This window comes from Ammospiza caudacuta, chromosome 24 (assembly GCF_027887145.1).
Source record: "Ammospiza caudacuta isolate bAmmCau1 chromosome 24, bAmmCau1.pri, whole genome shotgun sequence".
Classification (NCBI taxonomy): Eukaryota; Metazoa; Chordata; class Aves; order Passeriformes; family Passerellidae; genus Ammospiza; species Ammospiza caudacuta.
Window position 1 is genome coordinate 1,800,303 of NC_080616.1, and position 19,601 is coordinate 1,819,903.

Consider the following 19,601-nt stretch of genomic DNA (forward strand, 5'->3'; position numbering starts at 1 on the left):
CCTGGTGACACGACAGGAGTGTCCAAGAGCTCAGTTTCTTTCTGACACCACCCATGGCCTGCACAAGTGATCCCCCTCCCCATTCTTTCCCATCCAGTAGGGGATCCCAGCTCCTCACCCAGCTTTGACACCTCTTTGGCTCTGGGCTCCCACCATCCCAAGTGGGCTTCAGCCCATTTTAATGGAGCCTCTGCTCCTCCCAGCCTGCTTTAATGAAATCCTTGTCCCCCCAGCTCTGATTCCCCCAGTCCCCTTTAGTGGCATCCCCAGAGCTGCTGTTAACCCAGACCCTACAGCCCACCCAGGCCCTGGCCTGGGGCCTGCCTGCCCTGTGCCCAGTCGGCGTTGTTGTGTGATCCTGCAAGGATGCCATCACTGAAGGGATGGGTCCTGCCTGGGGACGTATCTTGGGGCCATCGCATGGGCTGTGTGGGGCACTGGGCTCACAGCAGTCCCAGGTGTGTGAGACAAAGGGGTGTGGGGGTGAGTGTGATCCCACAGATATCAGGGGGCTGCAGGGCCCTGGATTTGGGGCCTGTGGGGCCACAGGGCTTGGGACAGCCCCAAAGGCTGTAAGGCTGTGGGGGCCTTGGAGCCCCTGGCTGGGGCAGTCCCTCTGTGACCCTAGCTGGTGCATAGGATGCAGGGGACTCTTCCAGCACACTTTGCATGGTTTAGTACCCAGAAATGCCATCGGGGTGCTCCCCTGAGTTGCAAGAGCCACCTTGTTTTTCCGGTTCTCCCAGGAAGTGGGTGCAGGGCAGAGCACGCCACACAGCCCAGCCCAGCCCTGCCCAGGGCTGCACCCCAGTGCTTGTGAGTTTGGGGCCTTACTGGGGGGTTGTAACAAAATGGGCCTGTCTGGGTGCTGCTGGTGCATGTGTTTTGGAATGGAGAAAATCAGATTTATGGAAAAGCTGCTGGATGTGGGTTGAGCAGGGACAAGGGCTGAGTTGCCTGGTGCAGCCATTGTGAGGGGGTGAGTGCAGCTGTTTGGCTGGAGGTGCTGAGCTGGATTAGGGATTGTCATTTGGTTCTTTGTTAATCTCTGATCTCCTCTGGGGGTAAGGTTGGAAATTAGCATCAGATAGGGACCCACCTGGGAGGTGGATGTCGTACTTTCCCAATTTTACATGGGAAAGTGAGTTTAGGAGGTCCTGCTGGGCTTGGTGCTGCTCTGGAGGCAGGCTGGGAGAGCTGGGGATGCCCAGCCTAGAAAAGAAAAGGGGAGATTTCAGAGCCCCTTCCAGTGCCTAAAAGGGCTTCAAGAGAACTAGAGAGGGACTTGGGACAAGGATCTGGAGGAACAAGACAAGGGGGAATGGTTTCCCACTGCTGGAGGGCAGGGTAAGATGGGATATTGGAAGAAATTCTTCCCTGTGAAGGTGGTGAGGCTCTGGCCCAGGTTGCCCAGAGAAGCTGTGGCTGCCCCATCCCTGGAAGTGTCCAAGCCCAGGTTGGATGGGGCTTGGAGCAACCTGGGACAGAAGAAGGTGTCCCTGCCTATGGCAGGAGGTAGAACTGGATGGGCTTTAATGTTCCTTCCAACCCAAACCAGTCTGGGATTCTGTGAAATCCGTAAGTTCAGATGTCTCCTAAAATCGCCTGACAGACAGAGTATTGCACCAGGTCTCTGATGAGCTGATTGCTCCTGTGGGCCTCCTTGAAATCAGCTGATGACTTCCAGAAGATTTGCTGACAGCCACATCTATGGGGTTAAAAAGTGTTTGTGCACTAAATGGAGCTCTGGCAGCTCCATCTGTTTTGATTCCTTCCTTCTGGTGAGTGTTACTGGGATGTGATTTCATTGAGGGATTTAATTTAGAGGATTTAATTGACTCATTTGGGGCAGAGGCCATTCTCTGTGGAGCTGGATGGTGATTCTGCTGCTGAATGATGGGGTCAGAGGACAGGTTTGCTCTCGTTCCTGCGTTTCTCTCATGAAAACTTATCAAAGCAAGAAGTTTGTGGTAAAAACTGCAGAGGATTTTTTGGAGCTGTATTTCTAATTGTTAATTGACCTTGTTCTTTATAGGGATTTGGTATCCTGAAAGCCAAGGGTTCCCTTCCTCTTGTAGCCAGGATGCTGCATCGCACCATTCACCTTTTCCGGAAGGAGCTCCGGCTCCACGACAACCCAGTGCTACTGGCTGCCCTGGAGTCCTCAGAGGCCCTGTACCCCGTGTACATCCTGGACACAGCATTCCTGACCTCCTCCATGCACATCGGGGCCCTGCGCTGGAACTTCCTGCTCCAGTCTCTTGAGGATCTCCACAAAAACTTGGGCAAGCTGGGCTCCTGCTTGCTGGTTATTCAAGGGGAGTATGAGCTTGTTCTTAGGGATCACATCCAGAAGTGGAATATCACTCAAGTGACACTGGATGCAGAGATGGAGCCATTCTACAAGGAGATGGAGGCCAACATCCAGCGCCTGGGGGCGGAGCTGGGCTTTGAGGTGCTCTCCCTGGTGAGCCACAGCCTGTACAACACCCAGCGGTACGTGACTGCCCCAAACCCACAAGTGTCTCCAGGGAGGTCATTTTAGAAGAGGAAAGGCCAAGTGTCTTGGTTTTTCCTTTGGAGGAAATTGAACTGTCTGAGGTGAACATGGTGCTGTTTGCTGGGAGAATTTTGTTGCTCCCATGGAAGAAAGAGAAGAGATTGTGCACAGGTTTTAGAATTGCAGCCCAAACAGCTGCTTAACTTTTTCCTTTTGGGCAGTTTAATTCACCTAAAAACTTACTCTTTTAAACAGAGTGGAAGAAATTCTCTAACACCTTTAGTAGGACTTGTAAAAGTTCTATTAAATATGGTAAAGAGTTTTTGGTGTCAGATATTTTCAAAATCTTTCAAGTCAGCTTTCACTGGTGTTTGAATACACTTGGATCCAAGCTGTTACTCAGTGTTGAATGACTGAAGATATTGAAATTATTAAGAAGGAAAGCAGTAATAACTAACACTTCTAACAGCCCTAACACTCCAATTTTGCAAAACCCCTAAATTATGTAAATGAATGGATGTCTGTAACTTGCTGTCTTGAATTCAAGCTGTTTGCACAGGTCATTGCTCAGAGAGGACAGTTATTTACTGCCCTGAACCTATTTTTTGTGACTCCAGAGGTGTCCCACGCCCTGCCCTGTGTGTCCTGGCTGTGTGTGGCTGTGCAGGTGAAGCCATGACTGGAATCCTGATCCCAATTTTGTTGTCTTACGTCCTGAGAAACTGCTCTTGGGATAGATGTACACTCACCCAGGGGAGTTTAACTCGTAAAATCTGTAATTTCTACATACAGTTGCACTAATGGAGTTGTTACAGCCTGTGATGTCACCTTCCTGTCCGCTGGCAGTTCCAGCTTCTTCCTTGGTTTATGTTATGTGAGAAGAGATCTTGTTGTTTTGGTTTTTTTTAAGGATTTTGGACCTAAATGGTGGGAGTCCCCCATTAACTTACAAGAGGTTCCTTCACATTCTGTCTTTGCTTGGTGACCCTGAGGTGCCTGTCCGAAACCTCACAGCTGAAGACTTCCAGTAAGTACCAGCCTGTGAGTGGGAATTGCTGGTCCTCTTTCTCTGCCCAAAAGAAGACCCAGGCCCAAATGATAATGAGGCATTTTAGATGTTTTCTTGTTTTATTTCTGTGCGTGGAGGGTTATTGATTCTATGTACAGGGGATGTAACTGTTGTTGGGAGGGGAGAGCAGATGGCAGAATGGTCTGATACTCATCTCTTTTGGTATTTGTGCAGATTTCTCACCATGTGGGACACCTCACAAAGTAATGGTTGGATTCAATGACTTAAAGGTTTTTTCCAACCTTAATGATTCTGTGATTCCATAAAAGTCTTAAGCTTTTGCAAAGCACTTTGTCTTGGTTTGAAAAGACAGGTGTCTGCTAAAGAAGGCAAGAGCCTCCCTTGAAAGGGAAAATGTAAACCCCCTCCCTCCAAATTATTATAATTTTGAAGTTATGAGGGTCTCAGGCAAAGATATGGGAATAGGAATAACAGTTCTTTACTAGGAAAATTAAAAATACAAACGCAATAGTAAAAAAACCCCAAAAAACAACCAATACACTGACAGAGTCAGAATATGACCTGACACCCCATGTGCCAGGGTGGTGTCCCAGCCCCATCCCTTGGGGGCTCAGCCTTCCTGCAGTGCCAGCTGTGGTTCTGCTGGATCAGGGATCCTGCACAAGGGGGGAGTTTTCCTCTGAAGGTCCAGGGCTGCTGCAGATGGGCCTGGTCCCCCTCTGGGAATGCAGGACAGCAGAAAGCTGCTCCTCTGGGAATGCAGTGGGCAAAGGCTGCTGTGCTGTTCCAAAAGCCAGATTCTATCCAGGTAGGAATTCTTGGCTCCTTCCCCTGAGTGGAACATCTCCCCATGGGATGATGGAATTTCATCAGCCATGCAGGAACACTCAATGGCCCATGAGCAGAAGAGATCTCCCCAGAGGGAGAGTGTGAAGATATAAAGAAAACTGCCCCATCTGCTTTTAACAGGTGGCCCAATGAACAGAGGATAACTGCCCCACCTCTAACAGATGGCAATAGGATACACAGCCCCAGCCATATCTTGTAACCTAAGACACACCTTGAGAAAAGCTTTTAAGAGATGTCAAACTCCTGCAGAGGAAAACCTGGGAAAAGGCATGCTCTGCATTCCTCTTAAGATTTTGGACAGGAATTAGATGAACCACAATAGTTTGTTTTATGCAGGAAGTTCGATGGAATGATCCTACTGTTCCCTCCAGGCTTTAAATCTCTGCTCCCCTCTGCTATATGGGAAAGAGAGACTGAGCCCATGTCTCCCAGGACTTGAGAAGTAGCTCAGAGTCAAGGATGTCTTGTGTTTAGCTTTCCATGAGGTTAGTGATTCAAAGGGAGGTAAGACTGGAGCAGGAGAGAGCTGGAAAGGGACTGCAGGTGCTTGGGATTCAACATCAGGTGCCTCCTGCATGGCCTCAGCTCAGTGCCACCAACCCAGGCTTGAATCTTCCCATTTTGGGGGAGTCTTGTTACTTCCTGATTGTTGTCCTGAGACAGTCTGATAACAAGACTTTTTTTTTTTTTTTTTTTTTTTTTTTAACCTTTCTTGCCTGATTTGTTTGTTTGGACTTTTAAAATTAATGCTGATGAGAGATAAGTGGTTCACATGCTTCCCAGCAGGCGTGAGCTATGCCAGTGCTCTGAGAGCTGCACTGGCCCCACCTCTGTAGGTGCCTGCAGCAGGGCTGAGCTCAGGTTTGTCCAGGTAAGTACAAAGATCTGTTGATGTCTGAGTTAATTCACAGGTTGTGAGAAGTCTCTGTGTCACCAGCACTTCCTTGGGCCTCTTCATCTGTGTTTTATGGGGTGGAAGAAGACCAAACTGATGCTCTTCCAGCCATATGGGGAGCAGAGGCCTTGGGAAGCTTCAGCAACTGAGGCTGAGGAGATGTTGGGGGGCTGCTATGGAGTGTGGGCTCAGGGGCCCCAGCTTGGTTAGGAATGAGTAGCTGGGGTGGCCCAGCTCTCCTGCCTCCTTTCTCTCTCCTGCCTCCTTCCTTATGAAACTGAAAGAGAGAAGGTTTAGATTACATGTTGGGAAGAAATTCTGCAGTAGTGAGGCCCTAGCACAGATTGTCCAGAGAAGCTGTGGCTGCCCCATGCCTGGAAGTGTCCGAGGCCAGGTTGGCCAGGGCTTGGAGCAACCCGGGGAAGGTGACCCTGCCCATGGCAGGAGGGGGAACTGGATGGGCTTTAATGTCCCTTCCAACCCAAACCAGTCTGGGATTCTGTGGCTCCAGAGTGACCTCTCCTCAGAGGCACTCAAGGGAGCTGGAGTGGCATTTGGAGGCAGCACCATAATTGTGTTTAGGGTCTGAGGAGGCTCTTGGTTCCCTCCTAGGGATGGATATGACAGGTGGGAGGAATTGGAGAGGAGCTGCCTCTGAGCCTTGTGTAGGGCATGGGGACTGAAAGGCGTCTGAGCTGGGGATGCAGCTGACTGCTCTGAGCACTGTAACTTGGTGGGACTGTTCTTCCCCAGTTCTGGCTAGAATTCCCTGGAGCAATTGCAGGATGAACTCTTCTCCCCCAGAAAGTACAGCCTGGGATGTCTCAATGTGCTTTCATTCTCTGTGCTCTGGTTGGACTGTGATAGATGATACTTGGTATGGCATTGACAGGGACTGCCTCTATCTTCTGGCTTCTGTTGTTCCTTTCAAAGAGTTTTCTCTCTCACCTCAGGAGATGTAGGGCCCCTGACCCGGGCCTGGCTGAGTGTTACAGGGTGCCTCTCCCTGTGGATTTGAAGATTTCCCCAGAGAGCCTTTCCCCTTGGAGAGGAGGGGAGACTGAAGGGCTGCAGCGTCTGGAGCAACACTTGACTGACCAGGTCAGCCCTGATGGAACCCAGGGGATGGTGGTGACTCCAGGTGGGCTGAGATCAGTGCCCAGCTTGGCTTGGAGGAGGGTGGCAGCTTAGGCTCGGGTTTTGTTCTCTTTCATTTCTGGGAAGTGGGAGTGTTTTCCAGGCATGACATCAAACAAGCCCCTCTGATAGTTAATCCAGTTCCAAGAGCTTTCCTCTGTTTATTACTGGCCATGTGTCATCTTGTGCTGCCTGAACCCAAATTTCTGTTTTCATTTCAGGGCTGGGTAACAAGTTTTACTAAGCCAAGGACAATCCCAAACTCGCTGCTTCCAAGCACCACAGGCCTGAGCCCATATTTCAGTATGGGCTGTCTGTCAGTTCGGACATTTTTTTATAGGTTGTCAAACATTTATGCTCAGGTAAGCCAATAATTGGTCCTAAGTAAGCAAATCCAAAACTGTGACAAGTGTGGCATGGGAGGCAGGATTTAACACTCAGATCCTCTTGGTAGAGACTTGGTGTATCAAAAAATGCTTCTTTGTTAGTGTCTTCTCACAGTGTCCCATGAAATCTGTGGAGTGGCTTCATGTTCTGTGAAACAGCTACAGAATGTCTGTAGCTCTTCCCAATTAAGTTTTAGAAACAGGATATTAATATTCTAAATTCATGTTTTCATCAGGAACTGTAGTGACAGGGCAATAGGGAATGGCTTCAAACTGAAAGCAGATTTGGATTAGATGTTGGGAAGAAATTATTTCCTATGAGGGTGGTGAGGCCCTGGCACACGGTCCCCAGAGCAGCTGTGGCTGCCCCATCCCTGGAAGTGTCCAAGGCCTGGTTGGATGGGGCTTGGAGCAGCCTGGGCTAGTGGAAGGTGTCCCTGCCCATGGCAGAGTGTGGAGTGAAATGGGCTTTAATGTCCCTTCCAACCCAAATCGTGGTTCTATGAATAGAGAGCCAGCAGACCTGGGATCAGCAGGGAAGTCCAGAAAAACCTTCCTAAATTTCAAGGATTTAGCTTGAAATTTAGTCTGTCTGGTGGTTAAGGGAAGTTTCTGATTGGTTTGTACAGTTTTGTTTCTGGAAATCAACTGATTTTATCTTAGACAAGTTTTAATTGTTGCATAAATGAAAACCACTTTCTGAAATCTTGTTTGATTCTTAAGAAAAAAAAGCTTGAAACCAGCCCAAGAAAACCAACCTCCTTTACCTCCATCTTAAGCTTATCATTTGAGACATGGCTGAGCCACCTGAATTCAGTTAGCACATTAATAAACACATGCTTGGTGTAAGAAATCCCAGTGTGACACAGTTTTGGAAGGTAGGTGGAGTATGTTCGAGCTAACACTGAAGTCTGGCAGTTTGGCTTTGCTTTGGCCCAGACAGCATTGCCTCGGATATTTGATTTCCTTGACTTGAACACTAAAGTGCCTTGAAACTTGTATTTTAGTCAGATTCATCTTTATTTTGTAGGCATGGCACACACAAAATGAGTGAAGCTGCAATGATATGTATGAACTGAAGCTGTCACCTTGTGTCTTTTGCAGGCAAAGCATCACTCTCTGCCCCCAGTGTCGCTCCAAGGGCAGCTGTTGTGGAGGGAGTTCTTCTATACAGTAGCATCAGCAACGCCCAACTTCACCCAGATGGCTGGGAACCCCATCTGCCTCCAGATCTGCTGGTACAAGGATGCAGAGAGGCTCCACAAATGGAAAACGGTAACGAGGTGCATGGCCACAGCAGCTGCATTGGAGCTTGGAGCTTTCCTCTTCCCTTGATCTGTCCCTGCTGGCAGTTTGAATGCATCTTGCAGTGGTGTGACAGGCTGTGAGAGCTGGGAATGTTCAGCCTGGAGAAAAGAAGGCTCTAGGGAGACCTTAGAGACCCTTCCAGTGCCTAAAGGGGCTCCAGGGGAGCTGGAGAGGTACTTGAGACAAGGAATGGAGTGACAGGACAAGGGGAATGGCTTCCAGCTGACAGAGGGCAGTGTTAGATGGGATATTGGGACGAAGCTCTTCCCTGTGAGGGTGGTGAGGACCTGGCCTAGGTTCCCAGAGAAGCTGTGGCTGCCTCTGGATCCCTGGAAGCGTCCAAGGCCAGGTTGGATGGGGCTTGGAGCAACCTGAGTTGGTGGAAGGTGTCCCTACCCATGGCAGGGGGCTTTAATGTCTCTTCCCACCCAAACCAGTCTGTAATTCTGTGAAAACAGTGTATGGGGGAGAGCTGATGTCCTGTTCTGCTGCAGGCACAGACAGGGTTCCCATGGATCGATGCCATTATGACTCAGCTGCGCCAGGAAGGCTGGATCCATCACCTGGCTCGGCACGCTGTCGCCTGCTTCCTGACACGTGGGGACCTTTGGATCAGCTGGGAAGAGGGAATGAAGGTTCTCTGCTGCCTTTTATTTTTCTCTGTTCTGCCTAGCCCTGAGAAACCCTGCACCGCCTGAGTCTAGCAGTGGACAGTTCTACAGAGCAGGGTTTGGTTCTGCCCCTTCCTGTGGATCTCAGGCTTTATGGAATATCTTTATTTGTCACTCAGTGCAGTGGTGAGAGTTCATTCCCTTCCCCAAATGCTCATGATTTTTGGATAATGAGGATACTGGTGCAGACATGCTCAGTCTCTAGCAGGTTCCAAACCCAGAGTTTTTGGGTTGCTCTGTCTTCTGTCCATGGAGAGCATTCCTAGTGTGCCTGTGAGGAGTCAGCCCTGGCCCCACAGTGCTGTGCTTCCAGTAGCAACTTCCCAGTCTGCTTTTGTCTAGTTTTTGCAATATAACCATTTCAGGGCTATTTCTCTTCCCATTCCTGATGTACAGGTGTTTGAAGAGCTGCTTTTAGATGCTGACTACAGCATCAACGCTGGGAACTGGATGTGGCTGTCAGCCAGCGCCTTCTTCCACCAGTACACACGGATCTTCTGCCCCGTCCGCTTTGGGAAGCGCACAGACCCCCAGGGCGACTATATCAGGTCGGGACACCCACCCCGCCACCTCCCTGAGAGCCTCTCAAGCTCCTCTTGAGAAGGAACAGCAGGAACTGATGAAATGGATCACTTTCAAACACACACACACACCTGTTAAACAGGACTCATAGCAATGGTTTTATTGAAAACTTGGGAAAACTGAGGCATGGAGAAGCAGAGAGATATCTGTTATTCCAAGTGATGGCTGAGCAGGGCTTGTGTTCATTTGTGAGCACTTGTGTCCAGCACCATGTTTGATCACTAGGCTGGCTCCTCTTTCCAAAGGATTTGAGAAAAATTTCCCACAGCTTCCCTGCTCCAGTTTGCACTTATTTTCTTGCTTTTCATAGAATTCTGGGATGTGCTTGGAAGGGAGCTTAAACCTCATCCAGTTCCTCTCCCTGCCATGCGCAGGGACACTTTCCACTATCCTAAGGTTTCTCCAAGCCTGGCCTTGGACAATTGCAAGGATGGGACAGCCATAGCTTCTCTGAGCAACCTGTGCCAGGGCCTTACCACCCTCACAGAGAGGAATATCCCAATATCCCATCTAACCCTGCCATTCTTTATTTGCACACACATAGGTTTTACTTCCCACTCTAAGTCCTCTTTGCTTCAGAGTCTCATTTTTGTTGTCTCTCCATAATGTGCTGATGGACTTTCTCAAAGCACTGGGCTCACTGTGTTAGTGTTGAGCAAACAGCTTGTCTTGGTTTGAAAGGCAGGTGCCTGCTAAGGAAGGTAGGAGCCTCCCTTGGAATGCAGAATGTGAACCCACTCCCTCCAAATTATTATAATTTTGAAATTAAGGGGCTCAGGCAAAAATATATGAGATTAGGAGTAATAGTTCTTTACTAGTATGTATAACAAGGCAAACAAACCTCAACGACTGCAGCATCACGAATCACAGAGCAGGAGCCCAATCCCAGCCTTGGGGCTGCGGCGCTTTCCCTCTGCTGCAGTTCCGGGCACGGCCAGCAGGAGCGCTGCTGGCTCCCGGTGGGCGGGGCAGGTGCAGCGATCCCCGCGGGGCTGCAGGGGGCGCTGTGGGGCTGCAGGGGGCGCTGTGGGGCAATGGCGGCTGAGCCCAGACCGGGAGGGGTGGAGGAGAGGTTTTGCTCCACAAAGCCCGGGGCAGTCAGTCCCGGTGCCCCCAGAGGACTCTGAGAAGCACTAGGCTGGAACAGCAGGAATAAGCAAATATTGGAATATGTTCCAAATATTACCAGGTAGATTGTGTCTGAGCTCGTCTGACCCTTGCTGCTGGGCCAAAGGCGGCAACTGTGGTATTTCACCTCAGAGACACTTTTGGCTGGCTGGATGTGGCAGCGGGCACTGGAACAAGTCCAGGCAAGGTTAGAAACTCAGTTTACCTCGGGTGGAAAGGCTTCAGGCTAGGGTGAAGAGGAAGGAGATGGATTCTGTCGGAGGGTTTATATACAGAGTTTTATTTCATGGTCACAGACATCTGAGTCTTGGTAACAGCTCCAACAGAATCCTGAGCACATGGTCCTGGCTGAATTTAAGCCCAGGGACAGGGGAAGGGGAAGGGACAGGTGAGCACCAACCAGGTGAGAGGAGGAGGGTCTCAGGGAACCAGGGACACATAGACAGGCCAATGACCCCAGGCCTGGGGGCATCTTTCAAACTTGACCAACCACAGGATGGCCTTGCTGGAATGTTAAGACTGATTGACAGCCCAGCAGGGGGTGAGGGGGAAGAGAGGTATTGCCACACCTGGGAAGGGACTGGGAAGTAAAACAGGAAATGAGCTCACACTGCAACAAGCAAAAAATCCCTGCGTGGTGGGCGAGGTGTGTCAAGATCTGTGGCAGGAGCTGGAACTGTGGGACGTCCCGGTAGTGCACAGGGATGCGGGGCCCAGCGGCAGAAGAAAAGCAGCTCCCAGCTGGGTTGTGACTGTGTCAGCGAATTCCTTTTCCCAGACTGGGGGTCCCCCGTCTGGGTCTCCGAAGCCCAGATTGAGCGAGAGATCCGCAACTGCCCCAGCTCCCGTCCTTTACCTGCTTCTAATCTCGAGGTGTCTCTGTCCCTCCCAGAGAAGCTCCCAAAAATCAGAGGAGTTCCCCCTCCCCGCAGTCTCAAGCACACAGCCATCAGTGCTTCTTAGCAACTCAATGGGAAAAAATTCTTCGAGAAAAGGAAAGAAAACCCAACCCCCAGCACAGCTCAATTTCTCCACATCTCTTTCTCCCATCCTGTCTAGATTTGGGTATTGCCAAGGAGAAGCTTGTGCTGAGGTACCTCACAGAGTGGAACAAAAAATTACTTTGCCATTCTGCAATAATTTTTTAATATTAGTTTGTTTTTAAAATTTATTAATGTTTAGGATGAAATGTCAGTGAAAATTTTAAAAACTTATTTTGGAGGAAATCAAAACCAAAGTACTGTTTAAATCACCCCATTTATTCTACACTGTGAAGTTAACTTTTGGAAGATATTACAACTATGGAGGTTCGAGAACATAAACCTGATCTTTTTTTTGTGGAGAATGAATCAGAACTTTCCCACAGATAGTAATCTCAATATTAACATGGCACAGATTGGTTTACACTTCTCTGAATGTATGAATATTTGGCTGCAGGATTATAAACCCACCTATTATCCTTGTTTTGTAGGAAGTACTTGCCCATACTAAAGAACTTTCCCTCCAAGTACATCTATGAGCCCTGGACAGCATCGGAAGAGGAGCAGAAGCAAGCAGGATGTATCATAGGTAATTAATTCATATTCCTTGCTAAGGATTTTTCTGCTGCTAACTATCCAAAATAAATGTGTATGAGATGGAAGCATCACACTTCCAACATAAGCCATTTATCTTCTGAAAATGGATGAATCAAACAGCCTTCCTTCTGTTCATTCTCCATTAACATTTTTTATAGGAGTCTCATTTCACAGTACATATTTTTGCTTCAACTTTATGTCCTAAAACTCTTGGATCACTCCACACTTTTGCCTTTGAATTTATTCATCTTGGATGCTTGGCTGCTTTAAATAATATCAGAACATCTTGTGCTTTTACTCCTGCTCTAACACATCTTTGAAGGCTCTTAGGTCAAAGTGAGAGCTCTTCTCTTTGATGGAAAGGATTAGGCACTTCCATTTAAGAAAAACTGGAAGTATTCCAAATCCACGGAAAATGTCTTTGCTGAGGGTGGTAAAGGCTCTGTCTCCACATTACCAGGTCAGGATTACCCCTTCCCTATGGTGAACCACAAGGAAGCCAGTGACCACAACATGCAGTTGATGAAACAGGTCAGAGAGGAGCAGCACAAAACAGTCCAGCTCACGAGAGGTGAGAGATGCTGCAGCACCCACATTCCCTGTGCTGTGACACACAGACTGTCCTCAGGAACCTGGGCTCTGGGGCTGGGCTTTGGGTGGTTTTCCAGGATGCTTTTCCATGTTGGATACGAACATCATGAGTAACTCTTCTGGTTACTGTTAAAATGCTGTCCCAAGTTCGAGAACAAGAGTGTGACCCTTTTCTTCCTTCCCTCTCCCCTTGGAGCATCCTCCTGCCTGCTGCAGAAATGCTTTCCCAAAACCAGATCTTCTCCCCCTGCCCTGACTCCCCAGCCCCAGGCTGGCTGCGTGTGTCTCCAAGGTGCAGAAATCTCTGCAGCTCTGCCCATGCCTCTTGTAAACCAGAACATCCTTACTTGTCTTTGTTACCATGATCTGCCCTATGTGATAGCAGAAATTGAGATTCCCACTGAGCATAAAGCTCTGAGGAGTTGAGTTGTTCCAAGAAATTTACCCTTTGGCATGGTTTTCTGCATTGCTTAACCCTGTGGATAACAATCAGGTAGTTATCAGGTAAGGCTAGAACACTCAAACTGTGCGAGCCTGAGGTACTTAATTAATTAGGTAATTCCAGTCACACAGATGTGTCACTTATGGCACCTGTGGTCTTAAAATTGAAATCCCAGGGCCTGTGCTGTGCTCAGAGGAATCCTTCACAGTAAAACATGGAATCTCAGCCTGGTTTGGGTGGAAAAGAACTTTAAAGCTCATCCAGTTTCCGCGCCCTGCCATGGGCAGGAACGCGTTCCACTAGCCCAGGTTTTTCCAAACCATGTCCAACCTGGCCCTGGACACTTCTAGGGATCCAGGTGCAGCCGCAGCTTCTCTGGGCAGCCTGTGCCAGGGCCTCAACAACCTCACAGGGAAGAATTTTGTCCCAATATCGCAGCTAACTCTGCCCTCTGGCAATGGGAAGCCATTCCCATTTGTCCTGTCCCTCCAGGCCCTTGTCCCATGCCCCTCTCCAGCTCTCTTGGAGGCCTTTTAGGAAGGGTCTGTCAGGTCTCCCTGGAAGCCTTCTCTTCTCCAGGCTGAACATTCCCAGCTCTCCCAGCCTGGCTCCATAATGGAATTTAAGTAACAAAATACCTTTCTATTTGAGACTGAGCCACAGCAGCCTCTCTATATTATAGAAACCCAACATGGAGCAGCTGAGGGGAACTTTACCTGTTCTTTCCTTCACCCTTCTAACTTGAGGGAATGAATTGTTCCAAACCCTGGAATGGATACCTATTAATGTGTCCATGATCTTGCACACTGGAATAGTACAGATATAGCCACTGTATGCTGGCACTTCTTCCAGCAGCCCTGTGGTACCAGGGACTAAATGTTGGAAATGCCAAAATTTTGGGAGTCCCTGACTCCAAGCATTTTCCCAACACCCATCTCAGTATGAAAACCAGGTCATACAGGGGAACAGATATTGGAATAGAGTAAGGGCTAAGGAGTAGGATGGGACTTGGAACAGTCTGGAAGGTGTGGAGTGGAATGAAATGAGCTTTAAGGTCCCTTCCCACCCAAACCATCCTGGGATTTCATGATTATTGTTGCCTATGAACAGAAGCATTTTGTGATACTTTGTATCTTAACCTGACTGAAGTCAGAGAAGACTTTGCAAACTTTAATCCTTCTTTATTTCTTGCTGTAGATGATGCAGATGACCCCATGGAAATAAAGGTAAAACGTGACCATTCAGAAGAAAACATTTCAAAAGGAAAAGTGGCCCGAACAGCAGAATAAACCAAAATTCCCTCAGGGGTCACCTGCTGGGTACCAAAAGAGGCAAGAGAGGAGAGCCAGGGGCCAGTTGAGCTGGCCAGCCACTGTCCTCCATACTTTGCCCTGCTGATGGTGCCTCTTGCTTGCGACCTGACCTCAGCACACGTGTTGGATCTTGAGTAGTTTTAGTGCAGTTATTTTGGATGGAATTGTTTATCTTTGAGTGGCTTCTGGAGCATCTGTTGAAGCTGTTGGGTAAATGCAAGAGGTGTGTGGTTGTGGCAGGTCCTGCTGCTGCAGCATCCTTCAAATCCAGGTTTTTCATGCACATGTATAAATAGATTTTGTGAAAAATATCTTAATGTCAGAAGACCATGTGCACATTAATGTGATTGCACATTAGTATTAGGACCTTGATTTGCTTGCCTTGTAGAGACAGACTTAGGGATGTTCAGATTATTTGTTCTAAGTTCCCAGTTTATGACTGTAGTCCCCAGTTTGGGGAGACAGAGCAGAGTGCAGCCCCTTGTACCTTGTGTGTAGGTTTTAAGTCATAAGTAGGAATTATGCATTTTGAGGACAAGGTTGAAAATATCTCACTAAATTAGGGGTAATATATAACTTTGTCACCATAATTCTCTTCCTTGGCTAACTAGAACTGCAGGGCAGAGATTACTTTTATCATGTACCACATGGAAAGATTTCTCCTTTCACTGAAATGTATTGTTGTGAAGTTTGACAAAGCTGGATGAGTCAATTATGATTGGGGGTTTGGGGGTGGGGAAGTGCAGTGGGGTTTTCATGGCTGCAGGTAGTATTCTGGGTTTGGAAAGAAATAAAACTTTTTTCTGACATGAACAATGCAAGGGCTCTGAAGCAATCTGTTACCACAATTGATATCCATCAGTCCTCTCGGGAAACCTGGTGGCATAGCAGCTCCAGCAGCAATCCAAACTCCTTGGAAGCATCCCAGGATCTAGTGCAGGAGCAGCACAGGAGCCATGAGCACCAGGAGGAGGCTGTAAACTGCAGGATCTTTCAATGCTGCTACAGAACTGCAGGACCTGTCAGGACAGACCATGCTGGCAGCAGGACAGTGAGGTGTAAATAAAAAGCTGCAAGGAACTTCCTGCTGCTCCAAGCCTGCATCAAGCTGCTGGAGATACCCATATTCCCTGATACTTCAGCCCTCCAGCAAACCTAATAACTTGCAGGGATGGCCAGAAGAAAAGGCCTTCTGCCTCCCCCTTTGTGGAAGGTAGAATTCCAGGGTGGTTTCTTTGGGGAGATCTGTTGCTCCAAAGCCTCCTGGCATTCCTTCCCTCTGTCATTGGGCTCCTTCCTGTGCCTGAAGGGATTTACAGCATCCCTGAAGGGCTGGAAGGAGCATCAGGGGAACTCCAGGCCTGTCAGCCTGACATCAGTGCCCAGGAGGATAATGGAACAGGTCATCTTGGGTGCTATCACCTGGTACCTACAGGATGCCTGCAGGATCAGACTCAGCGAGCATGGGTTTAGGAGGGGCAGGTCCTGCCTGACCAACCTGGTCTCCTTCTATGACCAGGTCACCTGCCTGCTGGATGCAGGAAAGGCTGTGGATGTTGTGTACCTGGACTCCAGCAAGGCCTTTGGCACTGTATCCCACAGCACACTCCTGGAAAAGCTGCAGCCCATGGCTGGGACAGGAGCACTCTGTGCTGGGCTCAGAACTGGCTGCATGGCTGGGCCAGAGAGTGGTGGTGAGTGGTGCTGCATCCAGCTGGCAGCCAATCACCAGTGGTGTCTCTCAGGGGTCTGTGCTGGGGCCAGTTCTGTTTAATATCTTTATTGACAACACGGATGAGGGAATTGAGTCCACCCTCAGTAAATTTGCACATGAGACCAAGCTGGGAGCATGTGTTGATCTGCTTGAAGGTAGGAGGGCACTGCAGAGAGACCTGGAACAGCTGGATGGATGGGTTTAGTCTAACAGGATGAAGTTTAATAAATCCAAGTGCCCAGTCCTGCACTTTGGCCACAATAACCCCCTGCAGCATTATAGGCTGGGGACGGGGTGGCTGGACAGTGCCCAGGCAGAAAGGGCCCTGGGGGTGCTGGTGACAGCAGGCTGAACATGAGCCAGCAGAGTGCCTGGTGGCCAAGAAGGCCAATGGCATCCTGGCCTGGATCAGGAATGGTGTGGCCAGCAGGAGCAGGGAGTCACTCTTCCCCTGTACTTTGCACTGGTGTGGGCACACCCCAAGTGCTGTGTCCAGTGCTGGCCCCTCAGTTTGGGAAGGATGTTGAGATGCTTGAGTGCGTCCGAGGGAAGTTGGTGAGGGGCTTGGAACACAAACCCTGTGAGGAACCACTGAGGGAGCTGGGGGTGCTCAGCCTGGAGAAAAGGAGACTCAGGGGGACCTTATCACTCTCTAGTGACCACCCTGAAAGATGGTTGTAGCCAGATGGGGGCTGGTCTCTTCTCCTTGGTGACCAATGACAGGATGAGACGACACAGCCTGAAGCTGCACCATGGTAAATTTAGGTTAGATATTAAAAAAAAAAATATTCACAGAAAGAGTGGTTCAGCATTGGAATGGGCTGCCCAGGCAAGTGGTGTATTCACTGTCCCTGGAGGTGTTTAAGAAAAGACTTGATGAGGCACTCAGTGCCATGGCTTAGTTGGTAAGATAATAGGTCACAGGTTGGACTCAATGATCTCAAAGGTCCTTTCCAACCTGGCTTATTCTGTGATGTTGTGTCTGCAGTCTGGCCCCAGTGCAGGAATGCAGATCTGGCTCCTGCCTCGTGTTTCAAGGCACAGTCTTTGCCTTCAAACCCTAAAGGAGCTGGTCTTTTTTCCTGAATATTTCTACCTTGAAGTAGCAGGCTCTACCTGAGCTTCAATGAATTCTGGGGCTGTGTAATACAGCAGAATTTTGAAATCCCAGACTGATTTGAGTGGGAAGAGACATTAAAGCCCATCCAGTCCCACCCCTGCCATGGGCAGGGACACCTTCCACTATCCCAGGTTACTCCAAGCCCCGTCCAACACGGCCTTGGACACTTCCAGGGATGGGGCAGCCACAGCAGCTCTGGGCAGCCTGTGCCAGGGCCTCACCAACCTTTCAAGGCCTCTTTGGAACTTCTGTTGTTGCAAAGCAGTTTCATGGTCTCGTCTGTGGTTGGAAGGACTTGGCCTGCAAAGGAGCTGCTGTGAGAGCAGGAGCTGTGTTTGAGCAAGAAACGGCAAGTGCAGTTGGAGTCTGACCTCTGCTTCTGGCTGACAAAGTAACATTGGAGAAGTTTCTGAATGAGGTAAAATCACAGAATCCTTGAGGTTTGAAAAGCCCTCTAGGATCACCAAGTCCAAATGTTTCCCAAGCACTGCCATCTACGCCCTAACTCATGATCCCAGGTGCCACATCCACACACTTTTTGAACACTTTAATGAGTGGTGACTCCACCACTGCCCCAGGTGAGGGGGTGCCTTGCCATGGCCTGACCACCCTTTCCAGAAAGAAACTTTTCATAATATCCAACCTAAATCTCCCCTGGGGCAACTTGTGAAGTCTTTATTTTCAGTGCTGAACCTTCTTGTCTTGTCCCTGTTCCCTGGGAGTGGAACCTGACCCTGCTGGCTGTCCCCTCCTCTAAGGGAGTTGTGCAGAGCCAGAAGGTCCCCCCTGAGCCTCCTTTCCTCCAGCCCTCCCCCAGCTCCCTCAGCTGCTCCTGGTGCTCCAGACCCTTCCACGGCGCCATTTCTGTTCCCCGGGATATGCTCCAGTCCCTCAGGGGTTTTTTGGGGGTGAGTGGCTTAAAACTGACCCCAGGATTCAAGGTGGGGCCTCACCAATGAAGGGGGACAGTCACTGGATGGTCCTGTTGGACACACCATGGCCAGACAAACATCCCCAGGTCCTTTTCTCCAGCAGCCACTTGGAAGGACTGAGCTGGTTTGTGGTCTCATGGCCAAGAGACTTGCTCTGTAAAAATGAATTACTGGCTGAGTATCAGAATGAATCAGGTGAGACTCCATTTCTTCATGCAGGAAAAAGCCAATTCTTTTTTCACATAACTCATTTTTATACAGTTTTTACTGACCTTGTGTGCAACTTTAACTGGTTAATAGCTAATTGGTTAATAGCTTTCTTGGCAATTGCTCTATTGGTTAGTAAAAGGTACTTTATTTGTCTATCAAATCTCTCTATTCTTAAATTGTTTACATATTTTCTTCACTAGTTCTGGTGTGATAGATTTAATGTTTATGGAGGTGCTAGTTGTTTTTCACCCAGGAATAGATTGTTATGTTAACGAACTGTTCACACCAGGATTGTTTTCACGTGGGAACCTGCAAAGTGCTAGCTGCTCTTAGAAGCAATGACAGGCCAGCCATCCATCCAACCAAGCAGGTCTGATTTTATGAGGCCTTTCTTTTATAATTTTTCTTGACTGCAATAGCAGAGTGTTTCTGTCTCTGCACATTTTTCTCTGCTGAGGGGATCTGACTTTGACGGCAGCAGGATTTGATGTGGAATTGTTCAGATACTGACCCACAAAAATGCACCTGATGCAACTCTCTGAATTCTGGGGTGTGGAGACAAGTAATGGCATCTTTGCTGGGCATTCCTGCCATGATTCAAAGCCACTCCAGCTGGATTTGGGTCACCTTAGGTTCTTCTATTATAGGAGGGTGTCACGATCCATTCTTACAAAGGGGATTCGTGATGGTTCGTTAATTGGTCTCAGAGTGCAATAAACCGACACGGAAAGGGGATTTGCAGTAATAATCAAGGACAAATGCACCTTTATTGAGCAACCACAGCAAATTGTGCTAGGGGGAGGATTGGGGAAAAGGGAAAGAATGGGGAAAAGAGGCAGAGGAAGAGAAAGGGAGGTACCAAACGTAGAATGACAAAATCCTTCGAAGACCAGTCACCTGGTCATGTCAGGGAGGTCTCGAAGACACTGGTCAAGTTGAGGTTCTTTATAGTCCTTTTTTGGTAGGGGGAAAACAGGTCTTCGAATCACTGGGGGGAATCAAGTACAATGAAGAATAGTCTATTGAAATTTCTGAGGGGAGAGAAGGCACTGAAAAAGGGTACACACAGTCCATATTCTCAGCAGTAGGCGAGAACCGTTGTCTTCTTGGTCCAATGGTCACATCTGCAGGCAAATATCTTGCTTTGGTCAGGTCGGCTCCCCCACACACCTCCTCTGGGTTGGGGGTTTCAGTCCCAGTCCTTGGGAGGAGGGGG

The 19,601-nt window shown here is 48.9% G+C and overlaps 1 protein-coding gene across 1 annotated transcript; it reads left to right on the top strand.

Moving 5' to 3' along the window:
* Positions 1-687: 687 nt before the first annotated feature.
* Positions 688-15,127, top strand: LOC131567598 (cryptochrome-1-like). Its single transcript, XM_058819279.1, has 11 exons — positions 688-816; positions 2,036-2,496; positions 3,411-3,527; positions 6,228-6,375; positions 6,633-6,773; positions 7,902-8,072; positions 8,600-8,740; positions 9,173-9,324; positions 11,958-12,055; positions 12,524-12,634; positions 14,294-15,127. The coding sequence occupies exons 1-11, from the start codon at positions 688-690 to the stop codon at positions 14,383-14,385; spliced, it is 1,761 nt and encodes a 586-aa protein (XP_058675262.1). The 3' UTR covers positions 14,386-15,127.
* Positions 15,128-19,601: the final 4,474 nt, after the last annotated feature.

Bases quoted from the DNA above. Each gene is read 5' to 3' on its own strand.
- LOC131567598 (XM_058819279.1), top strand. From the start codon at position 688: ATGCCATCGGGGTGCTCCCCTGAGTTGCAAGAGCCACCTTGTTTTTCC. The intron at 2,497-3,410 runs GTACGTGACTGC...GTTTTTTTTAAG, and splicing joins AGCCTGTACAACACCCAGCG to GATTTTGGACCTAAATGGTG. The intron at 12,056-12,523 runs GTAATTAATTCA...CCACATTACCAG, and splicing joins GCAAGCAGGATGTATCATAG to GTCAGGATTACCCCTTCCCT.